Source organism: Aulonocara stuartgranti (assembly GCF_965226115.1).
Source record: "Aulonocara stuartgranti genome assembly, chromosome: 20".
Lineage (NCBI taxonomy): Eukaryota > Metazoa > Chordata > Actinopteri > Cichliformes > Cichlidae > Aulonocara > Aulonocara stuartgranti.
The window spans coordinates 33,849,575-33,864,437 of record NC_138956.1 but is presented as its reverse complement, the minus strand read 5'-3'; the positions used below and the strand labels follow the sequence as shown (position 1 = coordinate 33,864,437).

Sequence of the window (14,863 nt, the reverse complement as noted above, 5' to 3'; positions counted from 1 at the left end):
TTTAAAAAACTGAGCGTAACCCTTTAACCTTTCCGCCCCAGACTGTGGCAAGACTGTAGTTTTACTTAAGAGCTCCTAAACATCTGTCTGAATGTGAAGCAGCTTCCTCTGCTCTGCTTTCTCTCGATGATAAACCCAAATGATGTCAGTCGAACTACTGCCGTAAAGACCGCTGAGTGCAAAGCCACCCAGTGTCTTAATGATCAAGGGGTCGTGGTTTTTGAGTGAAAGCACAGGACATTTAACATTTACTGCCTGAAGGCAGATTGAATGTGCATAAAAACGCTGAGTCCTTCACTGACAGTAGCCAGCTAAGTCGTTAACTCATATGGTGCATGCAAAATTACCTTAATGTGAGTGTAACATGTGCGCTGGTGGTGCGGAGGTAGGGCAGATTCGATAATAGGTTTAAAAGCACAACCCCGCAGGTCGTAATTATTTGCGGGACTGTCTGCCTGCACACTGGATGTCCCGAAAACATCGCGCTGGTGTCACGGTGTTAAAAGCGCTCTTAGTAATGATGCCTCGCAATTAATTGGCTGATGATGAGGCTAGTTATGATGTAATCTCTCACACTCTCTCCTGCAAACAGCCAGCCCCCTCCCTTCTCCCTCGCTTTCTCTCACTCTCTCTCCCGTTTCCCCACCTCTTTCTCTGTCTTTCTCTCCTATCCTAACCAACATGGCCGCTAAGTCGGATGGAGCAGCGGTGTCTGTGGAAGATGACAACACGCCCAGGAGCCTCTCGGAGCCGGGGAACCCCGCCGCCCGGCCCCGCTGCACCGCCGCCGGCGGGAAGCCCTACACCCTGCTGGACTGCTGCTGGGTGCTCTGCGCCCTGCTCGTCTTTTTCTCCGACGGCGCGACCGACCTGTGGCTGGCTGCCGACTACTACCTGAGAGGCGAAAACTGGTGGTTCGGCTTGACGCTCGTCTTTGTCGTGGTGCCCTCGGCTGTCGTGCAGGTGCTGAGTTTCAGGTGGTTCGTGTACGACTACGCGGAGCTGAGCGGCGGGGAAGGAGGAGCAGCGAGCTGCAGCGGGAGCGGAACAGCGGCAGGCGGAGCAGCCGCGGCGGGAGACGGCACTCTAAGCACCAAGGACAGCGACCAGCGCGGCGGGAGCGCGGTGGCGGTGAACGCCGCGAATGTTACACCGGTGTACGCGTCCTCTGCCCCGCCAGCGACGGCGGGGAGAGTCGGGACCCCCTGGAGGTGCTGCACCGTCTGTATGTGGGTCTTTCAGACCGTGCTTCACGTCCTGCACCTGGGGCAAGTGTGGAGGTAGGACCGCTGGAGTGGCGTGGAGTACGAGAGGGGCGTGCTTGCGTGCATGTGCGCGCGTGTGTGTGTGCAAAGCGCACTTCTGTGTGCGTAATATGTGCGCTGGCAATGCGTTCTCAACGCTATCCTGCACGGAGATCTCCATGTGTGTGCCAGAAAGTGTGTCTGTGTGTTTAGGCTCTCGATGTGTGTGTGCGCGCGCGTCATCGCATGTGCATGTGTCCGAAATGTTCCCTCTCTCTTCCATGTGCAGAAATAAACGAAGACAGCGCGACTCCTTCCTCCAAAGCTGCCGTGTAGTACCCACGTTCACGCACAACTTTAAACAGTCGTAAAAAATGCGATGAGCTCCCCTGAACTGAACCTTTTGGTCCACCTGCCACTCCAGTCCCGCCTGTGACAGCAGCTGCACGGCTGCATACAGCTCCAACATGTAGTTTCTGCCCCCCCCCCCCCCGATGCCTCCGACTGTCATGGTCCTGATATGTTGACAGGAACATTATCAAGGCGCTGTGGTTTAGACCTCGCTGCTGCTCTCCTCTGGCTGCTTGTCATGTCAGTGATTTCCACACTGGATCTTTTTCCCCTTCTTTTACAAGCAGAGTAGTTTGGGATGGTTAAAATGTATGGGCTGAATCTTTAAACGAGCATTCCCACAACACATTTCAAACTGATTTCCTTTCCTGTTACATTAACTCTGTTAGACTTTACCCATCATGCACCAAAAGTCCATTTATGTTGAAAAATCTGGTTAACCAGTCAAAAGAAGTTTGAAAGTAAAAGTGAAAGATGAAACATAGATATTATACCAGAAAGAACTCTAAACCTCACATCCAACCTTGTTGTAGAATTTATATATTTTAAACACAGCATTTGATTGACTGTGTAGCTTCTCAGTCATCCAGCCCATGGTAGTCTTAGGAGTTTGGAGCATTAATAGTGGGCACAGCATCCACCAGGGTTTAAATACCTGGGAGTCTGCACGTTATTAGTTTTAGAACTGAAGAAGCCTCTTGGATCAGAGGTTAAACACCTTCACCAAACCTAAAGAAGTCGAGTCGCCTTCTTTGTAAACTCCTTTTTTCGACCAATCAGACAGCTACAGTTTTTTTCACTGTGGCTACACAGACTAGTTTTACAAAACAGCATTTTTTAAACTATAAAAAAATTATTTATAAATGTTCATATATCTGTATGTAAATCAAGTTTGGGGTTGGATCTCTTTGAGCGTTGGATGGTGAGCTTATTCGCACGTGCCTGGACAGTCAAAACCTGAAACATGGAGTCACACTGCCTCACAGGACGCTCCGGGTTACAGTCTGATGGTTGGCTGAGGAGTCTGCAGATGTGCTGAGAAAGAAGAGGTGTCTTTTCACTTTTAACTAAATTTAGAAGTGAAGGCGTGTCTTTTCACTGACCCGAAAAGACGTCTTTTCACCTCTCGCTCTTCAAATCTCGACGTACTCGAGACATCTGACAAAGTCGTCTTTTCAAGAAGTTTTTGCTGGGTGCAAAAGGGTTGACTCGAATATGAAAGTTTCACATAACCCAAATCTCTAGAAATGAAAGACTTTTTTTTTTGTTAGACAACGTGAAGCACTGTGTATATAATACATCAGACTCACACATGAAGTTGTGTGTCCATTTCAAATGTGAAAAAACATTATGAAACAAGTTTTTGTGAACGCTGCCAGAGTCAAAATGAAATATATTCTAATTACAACATAAGACATTTAGATGTTTACAAATTTATGTGTGGTGACAATTACAAAGTGCTGTAATCAAGTAACCCAGTTGTATTGCCACATATTTATCAAGTCAGGCAAAGTACAATAAATAAAAACAGTGACAAACAGATGAAAATACAAAAAACAATTACAAATAAATGTGTAGGGAAAAGTCTGAAAAAGACATAAAAGACATTTTCCTTCTTTAATGTTTTACAGATAATCATAAAACATCACAGATTAAACTCTGGACTCTTCAAACCTCTAAGCTGCTGATAACTGGACTAAAGCACCTTCCTGTAGCTCTGCCACAACCAGCTCAACCATTACCAGTTAGTAGAGTAGAAGGAACTTTTTTACTATAACATTTTAATTCAGTTCAGTTGAATTAAACTCGATTACACTCACGTAATTGCAGTCACCTCTAGGCACTGCATAATTAAGGTTATATTATTATATTGTAAGGTCCCTGGGCAAGATACTGAACCCAGGTTCCTTTAGATGCGATCGCTGGAGTGTGGATGTGTGTGGCTGTTGTGAAAAAGCACTTGTGTGAATGAGACATGCTGCTAAAAGTACTCTGAGTGCTCGAGTAAAAAAGCAGTAGATAAGCTCCAGTCCATTTATCGTGCGTCTCATTTGAGGTGCATGTCTCTCAAGCAGCCTTTTAAATATAGCATAATCCTTTACTTAATGCAGCACACCACAAAACACAAAAGTATCTAAGTATAAAATACAGGAGCCAAAGAAAACCTGAAGTCAGTTCTTTTTTAGTGGTCAGACCACCAGGGCATCTGCTCCACCACCAAATCCATATGGCTCTGAAGCTCTATGGTGCCTCCTGCAGGTAGTGCGCCCACAGGAGGGAGAGCCCATGTTGCTTCTTTGGGCTGTGCCCGGCTGGACCCCACGTGCTAAGCCCCAGCTACCAGGCACTCTCCCTCAAACACCTCCCCCCAGGCGTGGCTACCTCGGTAACCCTCTCCTGGTACCTTGGTCCCTTTGTAATTTTACTCATCCTAGAGGTGTCTGAATGGCTCTCTTTCTGTTTTTTTTAAACATATGTTTCCACTGTCAGACCAACAGACCCAGAGCTATGTGAGCATGCAGCACAATTATTCTCAGTGCTTTGAGGGTCCGCCTGAGCATTAAGCCCGCATCAGTGTACAACTCTCAGCTCGAGGTCAACACAAAAACACGAAGCCAGCACCATTATCACAAGTTAATTGTTTACCATGTTGATTCTCAAGAAGGAAGTGCACTAAACTGTTAAAGTGAAACAAAAATCCTGCAGAAATTGCCTTGAAATACCAGCAGTCCTAACCCGCATGCTTCCCTCATAATTACTGCAGCCATTAGAGACGCCAGTCACACTAGGAAGTAATTATGGGTCATAATAACCCGCTTAACTGGTTACCAGTGGGATCTCTCTTTTTTTTAATAGTAGAACCTGTTTACCGACTCCAGAGCAACTCGTATCATCTGTTCCAAGAGCAGTAAGTAACACTGGCCAGATAAATCGAGGCGAATAAAAAGGAGAGACTGAAGGGAAAGCAAAGACCTGAGGGTGAAGCAAGTTACAGTCAAAACACCAGCTGGATCGAGACATGACTGAGATGATAGAAAAAATATCCTGAAGTCAGACCCAAGACTTGAATAGTGTAGTAAAAACCCAAAAAACATTTGTTTGCAACAAAGAAAGATTTAAAAGAAGCGCACAAACACTCGCTGCATTGTTCTACAGAAAAGCGTCTCAGTTGTGCAACAATGAAAAATGATATTTTCCAGCAACAATAAGGCTGACAATTCAACAGAGCAATTTTTTGCTTGTTCTTGTTGCATAATTTATTTCAGCTTTCAGGAAAACAAACTGAAATTTGTACACGACGAGCGGCCTGTGCCTTTGATTTACTCCCATATAACAAAAATCTGACACTTTGAAGAACCGGACCAGTGTCTTATTCAAAGACACATTTTATTGTGACTGCATAATTTCCAAAAAGATTGAAAATAGCTTCTTAGATTTTCACTGAGCAGAAAGGTCCGCTAACTCAGACGGGCCGACTGAATCATCCTTTAGGCGAGGGCGGTGGGCGGCAGCTCGCCTCCGAACCTCTGTAGACAAACACGGAAAAACACGAGATTAAATGGAGATTCACAGAACATCAACTATTTCAGGGGAAAAAAAGAGCATGCGGGAATTCATATGAGTATAATTACATGCAGACTCCGTAATGAAGCGCATTAATGAACAACAATAAGATGCTGAGAGCTGGAGAATGAGAATAAGTTGGTTTTAATGGGGTAGTTGCTGCCGGGAGAGTCGGGCTGGGCTCAGACTGTCGATGACTCGACTCTGACTGCAGGTTTACGTTTGAGAAGCTGAGATTTCTTCAAGGCGGAAGTGAATTCAAGATGTTTTCCCTCCAGTGTGATTATTAGGATTTGATTATTGCAGTATGAAACCTAACGTATGCCTGTGAAATGCATTTTGATAGAATGAAAGTCAACATCGCAGGCATTCTGGGGGAAAGCTGATGAAATTACACAGGCAGGCTGAAGTTTGGCTTTGGCAGCAGATAATAGGCCGCAAGTAACATTCATTGTCCAAATAACACACAGGAGCTCGCAGGTATTTGGGACATTTACACCAGTTTGCCTTTTCACTGCTCATTATGATTTCCTTCACTACACAAATGCAACTTTTATCTCTTTCTGTGAAAATGAAAGATTAAAAAACAGTCAGGTGAAAAATATTTGTTTATTGTCTTCATAGCCAGTGGTCAGATTTGAATGGATCGTGATATTGTTGTGATATTATTGTAGTGGTCTCAGAAAAAAAGATGTTAGAGTTTGTTTGGATGGTTGAATGTGCAAAGTGTCTGACAACCTGTTAGCTACACTCATAACCTCGATGACAGTCTGTACATTTGCCCGTTTTAGACCACTTATATAAATATGTGGAAAGGCAAGTTAGTGAGTTTGCAGCACACTGGAACACAGCATTAGCAGTTTAAGGGGGGAATCAGTAGGTACCTGCAGGATCATGTGGCACATATATGATTGATGACACCAAAGGGTGTGTCCACATGCATCTACAGTGGGGCAAAAAAGTATTTAGTCAGCCACCGATTGTGCAAGTTCCCCCACTTAAAATGATGACAGAGGTCAGTAATTTGCACCAGAGGTACACTTCAACTGTGAGAGACAGAATGTGAAAAACAAATCCATGAATTCACATGGTAGGATTTGTAAAGAATTTATTCGTAAATCAGGGTGGAAAATAAGTATTTGGTCACCTCAAACAAGGAAAATCTCTGGCTCTCACAGACCTGTAACGTCTTCTGTAAGAAGCTTTTCTGTCCCCCACTCGTTACCTGTATGAATGGCACCTGTTTGAACTCATCATCTGTATAAAAGACACCTGTCCACAGCCTCAAACAGTCAGACTCCAAACTCCGCCATGGCCAAGACCAAAGAGCTTTCGAAGGACACCAGGAAAAGTATTGTAGACCTGCACCAGACTGGGAAGAGTGAATCTACAATAGGCAAGCAGCTTGGTGTGAAAAAATCAACTGTGGGAGCAATCATCAGAAAATGGAAGACATACAAGACCACTGATAATCTCCCTCCATCTGGGGCTCCACGCAAGATCTCATCCCGTGGGGTCGAAATGATCATGAGAACGGTGAGCAAAGATCCCAGAACCACACGGGGGGACCTGGTGAATGACCTGCAGAGAGCTGGGACCAAAGTAACAAAGGTCACCATCAGTAACACACTACAACGGCAGGGAATCAAATCCCGCAGTGCCAGACGTGTTCCGCTGCTGAAGCCAGTGCATGTCCAGGCCCGTCTGAAGTTTGCCAGAGAGCACATGGATGATACAGCAGAGGATTGGGAGAATGTCATGTGGTCAGATGAAACCAAAGTAGAACTTTTTGGTATAAACTCAACTCGTCGTGTTTGGAGGAAGAAGAATACTGAGTTGCATCCCAAGAACACCATACCTACTGTGAAGCATGGGGGTGGAAACATCATGCTATGGGGCTGTTTTTCTGCCAAGGGGACAGGACGACTGATCCGTGTTAAGGACCGAATGAATGGGGCCATATATCGTGAGATTTCGAGCCAAAACCTCCTTCCATCAGTGAGAACTTTGAAGATGAAACGAGGCTGGGTCTTCCAACATGACAATGATCCAAAACACACCGCCCGGGCAACAAAGGAGTGGCTCCGTAAGAAGCATTTGAAAGTCCTGGAGTGGCCTAGCCAGTCTCCAGACCTCAACCCCATAGAAAATCTGTGGCGGGAGTTGAAAGTCCGTGTTGCTCGGCGACAGCCCCAAAACATCACTGCTCTCGAGAAGATCTGCATGGAGGAATGGGCCAAAATACCAGCTACTGTGTGTGCAAACCTGGTAAAGACCTATAGTAAACTTTGACCTCTGTTATTGCCAACAAAGGTTATGTTACAAAGTATTGAGTTGTATTTTTGTTATTGACCAAATACTTATTTTCCACCCTGATTTACGAATAAATTCTTTACAAATCCTACCATGTGGATTCATGGATTTTTTTTTCACATTCTGTCTCTCACAGTTGAAGTGTACCTCTGGTGCAAATTACTGACCTCTGTCATCATTTTAGGTGGGGGAACTTGCACAATCGGTGGCTGACTAAATACTTTTTTGCCCCACTGTATATATTTTCTGGCTGCTCTCTCTGGGCTTGCCACAGTGGACCATCTCATGAAATCCAAGCATCCTCTTCCCTGTGATCTTCCTCTTTTCCTCCTGCCAGGGAGCTCCATATTCAGCATCCTTTTCCCAATATATCATCCATCTCTCCTCTGCATGTGTCCAAACCATCTCAGTTTGATCATTGGTTTTCTAACTCTGTCTCCATATATATATAATCAGCTGTAATCTTCTCTATCTTCATCACTCTGAATGAAAATCTTAACACTGTCAGTCCTGAATCTTTTTTTAAGCACCACCTTCTCTGAACCGTACATCACAGCGGGCCTTGTTACCACCCTTCCTCATTTTTCTAGTCCACACCTCCACCTCTCCAGGTTCTCTTGCTCCTGGTCCCTACTCTCACTACACATCACAATGACAGCATATAAGGATAAAGATAACTGTCCTGTTAAAGGCTAAACAAACTAGTGGTTGAGAAACTGTCAGATAGAAATGGTGTGTTTATATATTATTACACGACTACTACGAGCACTTTTTTTGGGGGGGATGTTCAGTATCTTCCCCAAAGTCACTTTGCCTGCAGGAGCTGCAAATCGAACATCCGACATCCCAATTAGTGGAAAACCTGCTCCATGTCTCGAGGAAAAGCTGCCCTAACAATCACAGCCATCCAACAGTTCATCATTATCTTGGTACCGAAGCTTTTCTCAGTCCCTGCTGCGTAAATTAGATTTAGTAAAGTTGACAGACGGTCAGAAGTATCAAATGCATCACTAATCTCTATTTAACCCTCGACACTTTGAGGTGTTCTACTGTGTATAGTTTTAAATTCTGCCTGTTGATAGCGAGCACCATATGAACTCTTTGTACAAGTCGGTTTAATTTCCTCAAACTGCCCTTTATTGAAATTTCTGTGAGAAGTTATGAGCAAACATCTACCTGGTTCTTAGGATTTTATTTTATGAAGCCCAATCAAAGAACAATCCCCAGCTTTGCTGACCTTTATCTTTACTGGTATCGTTTTGTGTTTAACTGTCAGTCGTTAGAGGATGAATCTGTCTAAATGTGTGTAAACACTGATAGAAAGACCGAAGCCAGTTTTAGACATCTTCCTGAATGTCCCTGATCTCACTGTGCAGATGTTTGCAGCAGCACAGTGAAAGCAGAGGCTTTTATTGACCTGAAACATGAGGTGTAGGTCAGGCTGTCATTTACCCGTGGTGTTCAACAACTGTGTGGGGGAAAATCCTTCTTAAGAGATACAGACCGCTATTGACAGCTGCAAGTGCCAGACCAGAACCCACAATGCCTTTCAGTAGAAAGACACGTCAGGTTTGGAATCAAGGTCGACTCACCTTTTCTAAAGTGGAGACTCGGCTGTTTATCTTTTTTCCCTCATCTACATTTATCCTTCCTGCCTTCTTGGGACCTTTTTGTGCCACTGCTATGTGTTAAATGGCTGCCATTTCCACTGTGTTCAGTGGAATATAACCAAACTTGCCACAGGATAGTTTTTACCTGTCAATGTTAATATTCCAGTGTGAATTCCTTAAATCAGCCTAAAATGGCTGAGCAGCAGAAATCCCCACACCCATCACCCTGGGGACCATTTTCTGCCCATTGACTTCCATTATAAACGCTATTTTTCAACCCCAAATTATCATCATATGATTTTATTTTTTCTTCTTTTCTTGGATGTCAATGAAGACTCAGGGCCTTGAAGTTTTAATTTTTAAATTGCAAAAAAAATGCAAAAAAAATAATGGCAGGTCAAAATGTATGTTGGTGCCAATCTTTGGTCCATCTAAAGGCCTACTTATAATGACAATCACATATTACTTCAACTGGTTTTTTGTGGAAATATTTAGTTTCGTTTTTTGGTTTTTGGGGCTTATAACACAGGGCGCTCATGTAATAACACTGGGATTTGAAGGGTTAAAACAACGAAAATATAATTAAAACTTTACATGAATATTTCAGGGAGAAGTAGTTTTACAAGGTTGGCTAATTTAAAGTGGAATAAAATATGGATATATGGTCTTTTTATGGCGTGGCTGAGAATGGTCCCTAGGGTGATGGGTGTGAGTTTTTTAAAGGATGGCAGGAGGGTTAAAATCCAGATGAAAGCAGCAAGGTCACATTTCTTTATCTGGGGGTTTGTTAAAAAGGTTTTCTGAGAACTCCAGGGGATTTCCTACTGAAGCTGGAAAGACGTGAAACACTTTTGCAACAATTTACTCGGATTTTGTATGTTTATGTTTGGAGTTGATCACGAACACTACGAGAGGACTGAAACAGTCATCTTCCTGATAACTGCAGTCAGTGGTACTTACTGCTAAAACCTAACATTGGACTCCCTTTGGTATATTTCACAATGCCTGAAGACTGCCTGTCCCTCAGAGGGCTGTGTGGCAGGCAGACGGCATAAACTCAAAATGCAGCTTCATTGCCGTCCAAAAACCCCACACACGGGAATGAGACCAGGAAAACTAAATACTAGGAATCATGGAGTCAAGGAACACAGAGCAGGGGAGCACACAGCAAAGTGGGATCACATGGCAAAGAGAGACACTGACAATAAATACACAAGGCAGTGAGGCCAGGAAAACAGGTGGGAAACACACAGAGTACAAATCAGGGATAATGAGACAAGTCAAGTTAAACTCAATACAGGAAACAGGCGACCAGAATTGTTTTTAAACAAGTTAAACAGATCGACTCACTCGTGGAGCCTGCCCCAAGTGGCCATTCAAGAAATTGCAGTTATTGACACTTTCAGCCCCAGAGGGTGCTCGTTTATATTCAGTTATGGGCTATATTGTGTCAGTTTTTATGCATATTAGGAGATGTTTCTAAAGTCTCCTGATCGAATTTAGCTGAACAGCTGCAGATGACAGATATATGAATATGTGATGAGTGTTATTTGCTGTTTGTTCATATGCAGTTTGCTCGTTGAATGTCTGAGGTCCTAAATGTTTTGTCCTCAAAGGGAATTTGTGATTTTCTTTCTGATCTTATGCACCTGTCATCAAGAAAAGTGCAGGATATATTTTAAGTGTTGACGGTTTCAAAAGGTACCATCAGACATGAAAAGCCTTGACATTTGTGGACGGACTGACGAAGCATCAGCTCCGGTCCAGCTTTGATTTCAGTGGTCAGCAAGCATTGCAGTTTTTTAGGACGATCCAATCGGTTCCTGTCTGTGCCAGACCGGATCAATCAATCCTAGAGAGAAGTGACTGAATCATTTCCAAATGGACACTCAGCTCAGGTGACTGCTGGCCACGGCTGGACGAACACGGCTGATAATCAGCCCGAGTGACTAACTGGCAGCCGCAGTGTAGCTCAATACGCTGAATCATTCAAATCTGTGTGTGTGAGCGTTCGAGGAGGGGCTGCCTCACTGTTCATTCACAAATGAAGTGACTCACAGTGATTATTGCTCTTACTTTTCATTTTAATTTCAGGGTCTGTCACTCAGAGACTCCCCATTGGTTGGAGAGGGTAACAAGAGAAGAAGAGTGTCAATAAAAGATGTTAGCAGGGCCAGCTGTCGGGTCTTTTGCTTTGTAATCTGTGGCCTTCTGTGTACTTGTGAAAAAATGAGTCGGCATTTTTCAGACCCCAAAGCTATTTGCCAACCTTTCATTCACGCAAGTGGAAGCAGATAAAGTGTTTCAGGCTTCGTGTCCTCCTGTTCTTTTAGTGTTTATCTTAACATCGCCTTATTTAACGAAGCCCTTCAACGCCGATCAGCGATCTTCCCCAAACCTGAGCTGTTGCTGAGCCGAACGTGGCGACCCTCTTAAAGAAGCGTGCGTTGGTGCGGCACTTTCTCTTCCAATCTTTGCTTTCACAGTTGTGAGTTTTGATTCGCAGCTGAGGCCCAGTGTTGTAATAATTCCTCCTACAAACTCAAATTCTAAGCAGGTTTTGATTTTGCTCTGTGTGCTGAGTACCGCAGTTCTTGGACAAAGCATCATAACGAGAGTCAGCATGTATAGAAAATCAGCCTGATTTTTAAATTGGCTTTAAATGGTCGTAGTCGTGCCACAGAAGAAAAACCTAATTTCTTTTATAGCTCACAGCTAGAAATATTTAAATATTGCTGTGGGTGGTGGTGAGATCTCAGAAAAAGTTTAATCTTTAAAAACGTTTAAGTTCTTCAAAACACAGGGCTGATTTTCAGCTTTTAAGAAAGGGTCAGTGAGAGGCATGTGTTTGCTATGTATATATAGCTGTGTTATGAAATGAAATTTAAAATATTAGAGGTATAATCAGCTCTCTCTTGGACAGAAGTTTACTTCAGGAGCAAATCAAAGAGAGCAGAGTGACCCGGTCATCTGGTTGGTAGGAAACTAAGGATGGGAAGTGCTGGTGCTCGCCAGCCAGCAACAAATGAATGATAAAAACAACCAGTATATCAATTGCAGATGGTGTTTTCTTTGAAAAAGGATAATAAAAATAAAAGAAATGCTACAATGAATCACCATTAATAATTAGGAGGGCTGCCTTAATAAACTCTATGAGGAAAAAATAAAAATAATATACGACGTAAAAGATTTCATCTGAGTCCTTTCTGGTCTGTGTTCTTCCTCCACACGCAATCTGTCTTGGCATAAATGCGTGGGAACCTACACTACTCATCTTTCCAAAAATGGGAGCTTTTGAGCTAAAACTGGTCCACTGTGGAGAATTTGTTTTTAACGTAAACCCCTAAGGAATTAAGAGGAGCACAAACTGGGGCTGAAAGATGAGAGATGTTCATGGAGCTGATTGAACATATGTTTTTTGTTCCAAATAAATAATATGATATAATAATTTAATTTAATATAATTTAATAACATTTCACTGCAGACAATGACGGCATTTCTGACATGTCATGAACAGGAGTTATTATGTAGGCAGGTTGCAAAGCAGCTTACAGCCTACAGGCATGGGCAGGACAGCTGAATGTTTAGGAGATGACCTAAGTGGAGCTATCAGCTGATGTGAGCTGGTATTAAAATAAGCTGCTGTCAGATCTTGCAGTGGGATTGCGGTTGAGCTCGACTGCATGAAGTAATATTACACACAAACAGAAATGAATGAATAAAAATAATAATTTGTAGAAACACGCATTTGCATGTTGTCCTCCTACTTCAGTGTTTAATCACAGCCGAGAAGAACTTCATTTAACCTGTGATAAGAAGAATTTTTCTGACTTACTACTGTATGTTTTGACAGCATGTTCACACCAGTTTCGACTATAAAGAAAATATCCTTTATTTAACTTCAAGAAAACCTGAAGGTTCTCAGGATTCTCCGCATCTGCAAGTCTTTCAGGTTCAGTCTCAGTTTCTTTGTCTGATCTGTGATTTAAAGGAAGTTTTGAGGTCTCTTGCTATTCCTTGACCCACTAAAAGAACATGACTTGAAGTGATAGCTCTTCTGTTGTTTGAAGCTTCTGATATGCTGATTGGATGGTAAACAAGAAATAGCAGCTGTTTCTTTCATTTCTGCTGAGACAGAGAGAGACGGGGCAATTTAAGACAATGTGCTGTCATGTAAATTTAAGCCTGTGTCGCCATAAATATCATATGGATTAGACAGCTGGAGCTCTGTTTTACTCTTTTAGCCTTCTCTGGGGGTTTCCTCTGTAAAGTCATTTCCTCTGACAGCGCTGGAATTATTTCTATTTTTTCACAGCTTTTCTGCATTTTCTTTTGCCCTTAGGGCGTGATCCTGCGGCATCCAGCGGCCTGTAGGGAAAAGAACTAGAGAACCATGAAAGTCAGGCTGAAATGCAGCCCAACAGATGGACGTAATGATAGAATTAGAAAAAGTCAAATGGCTCCTTTTAAGCAGCTGTTTTGTCTCTGGCATCAGAACCTGCACAGGAGTGTTTTAAGAAGTACAAACCACACATTTGGAAACACGATCTCGATCTCAGATCTGTGGCTCAACTCAAGTGAACGTTTCTCTACTGAAAATACGATTGAAACCCTCGAGTAAAAGATTTTCCTGATTTTGCCAGTTTGTTTCTATGAAATTCACAGGCACTGTTTCTATGGGAAAATATCTGCATAAAATATGGTTTAGGTTAGCCAGTGAACCTTACTAAGCTTAATCCTCCAGTGTCAGCTGCTGATTTCAGGACATCATTTAAATATGGGCTCCACTAAAAATCACGTCCTAAACAGTGTCAACACAAAACACCTTAAGCCTCTAACACCAAGTGTATCATGTTAGACGAGTAGGGCTGTTCGATATAACGATATAAAACGTCTATCGTTTGTTTTGTGGTGTCACAAAATAAACTGTTTACAGCAATGTTTTTAATCGTTTTGATGGTCACTGTCACTTTCTCTTATAATTAAAAATAACCACACTACAGACAGACAAGCGACTGCTTTTATGCGTTGTCGTTAGCAACGTGGCTCCGCCATCCACTTGTTTTCCACATAAACCTTTCACAATAAAGCTGAAGAGCCTGTTGAGATTTTTCAAAATAAAATAAATCACGTTAAATAGTATGCAGAGTGTTTACCGATGAGAAGCGAAAAAGAGCCGTCAGGTGCTTAAAAATAAACCTTAGAAAACGCTTTTCCCTGCAGCACGCCGTGTAATAAATACTGACAAAGAAAATGGCGTCGCTACATGCATCAGTCAAAACTCTCGACTCCAGGCGTGCGACGCCCAGCTGCAAACGCTTCACGCAAGTCGAGCTGGCCGAGATTCACAGAATCTACAGAAAATGTAACATTTTTGTGATTTATATTGTTGTCGGGACGATAAATGTCTTATATCGGGATATGGGATTTTGGTCATATCGCACAGCCCTGTGCATGAGTTTTTCAGACCTCGACATCATCAGTGTGGCTTTTCAATGCTAACCCGCTTATATGTTTTTATTTGTTTAAGATAAACTGTGAGGAAATAAACTCAAGAAAATACTGGATACAGCAAAAACTGATACAAATTAATTTTTTAATTATTAGTTTTCCTGTTTATATCATGTAAAAACGCAGATATCATAATCTGTTTTTCCCGTTTCTGCACAAACTTCCATACGAGGTATATGTCATTCGGCTGTAGCAGTCTAGCCAGAAGCCTTTATTGAAATGAGACACATCGTCCTGGGCTAACATGCACGGCAAACTGTGAGCTGATTG

The 14,863-nt window shown here is 42.9% G+C and overlaps 1 protein-coding gene across 1 annotated transcript in view; it reads left to right on the top strand.

Annotated features, from left to right (window-relative positions):
• The first annotated feature begins 343 nt into the window (after nucleotides 1–343).
• The window catches only part of xkr7b (XK, Kell blood group complex subunit-related family, member 7b), a 123,823-nt gene continuing 109,303 nt past the window's right edge, over nucleotides 344–14,863 (top strand). The window contains exon 1 of the mRNA XM_082518930.1: nucleotides 344–1,280. Coding sequence (XP_082375056.1) covers nucleotides 682–1,280 — 599 coding nt within the window. The 5' untranslated portion in view covers nucleotides 344–681. The remainder of the gene's footprint in view (nucleotides 1,281–14,863) is intronic.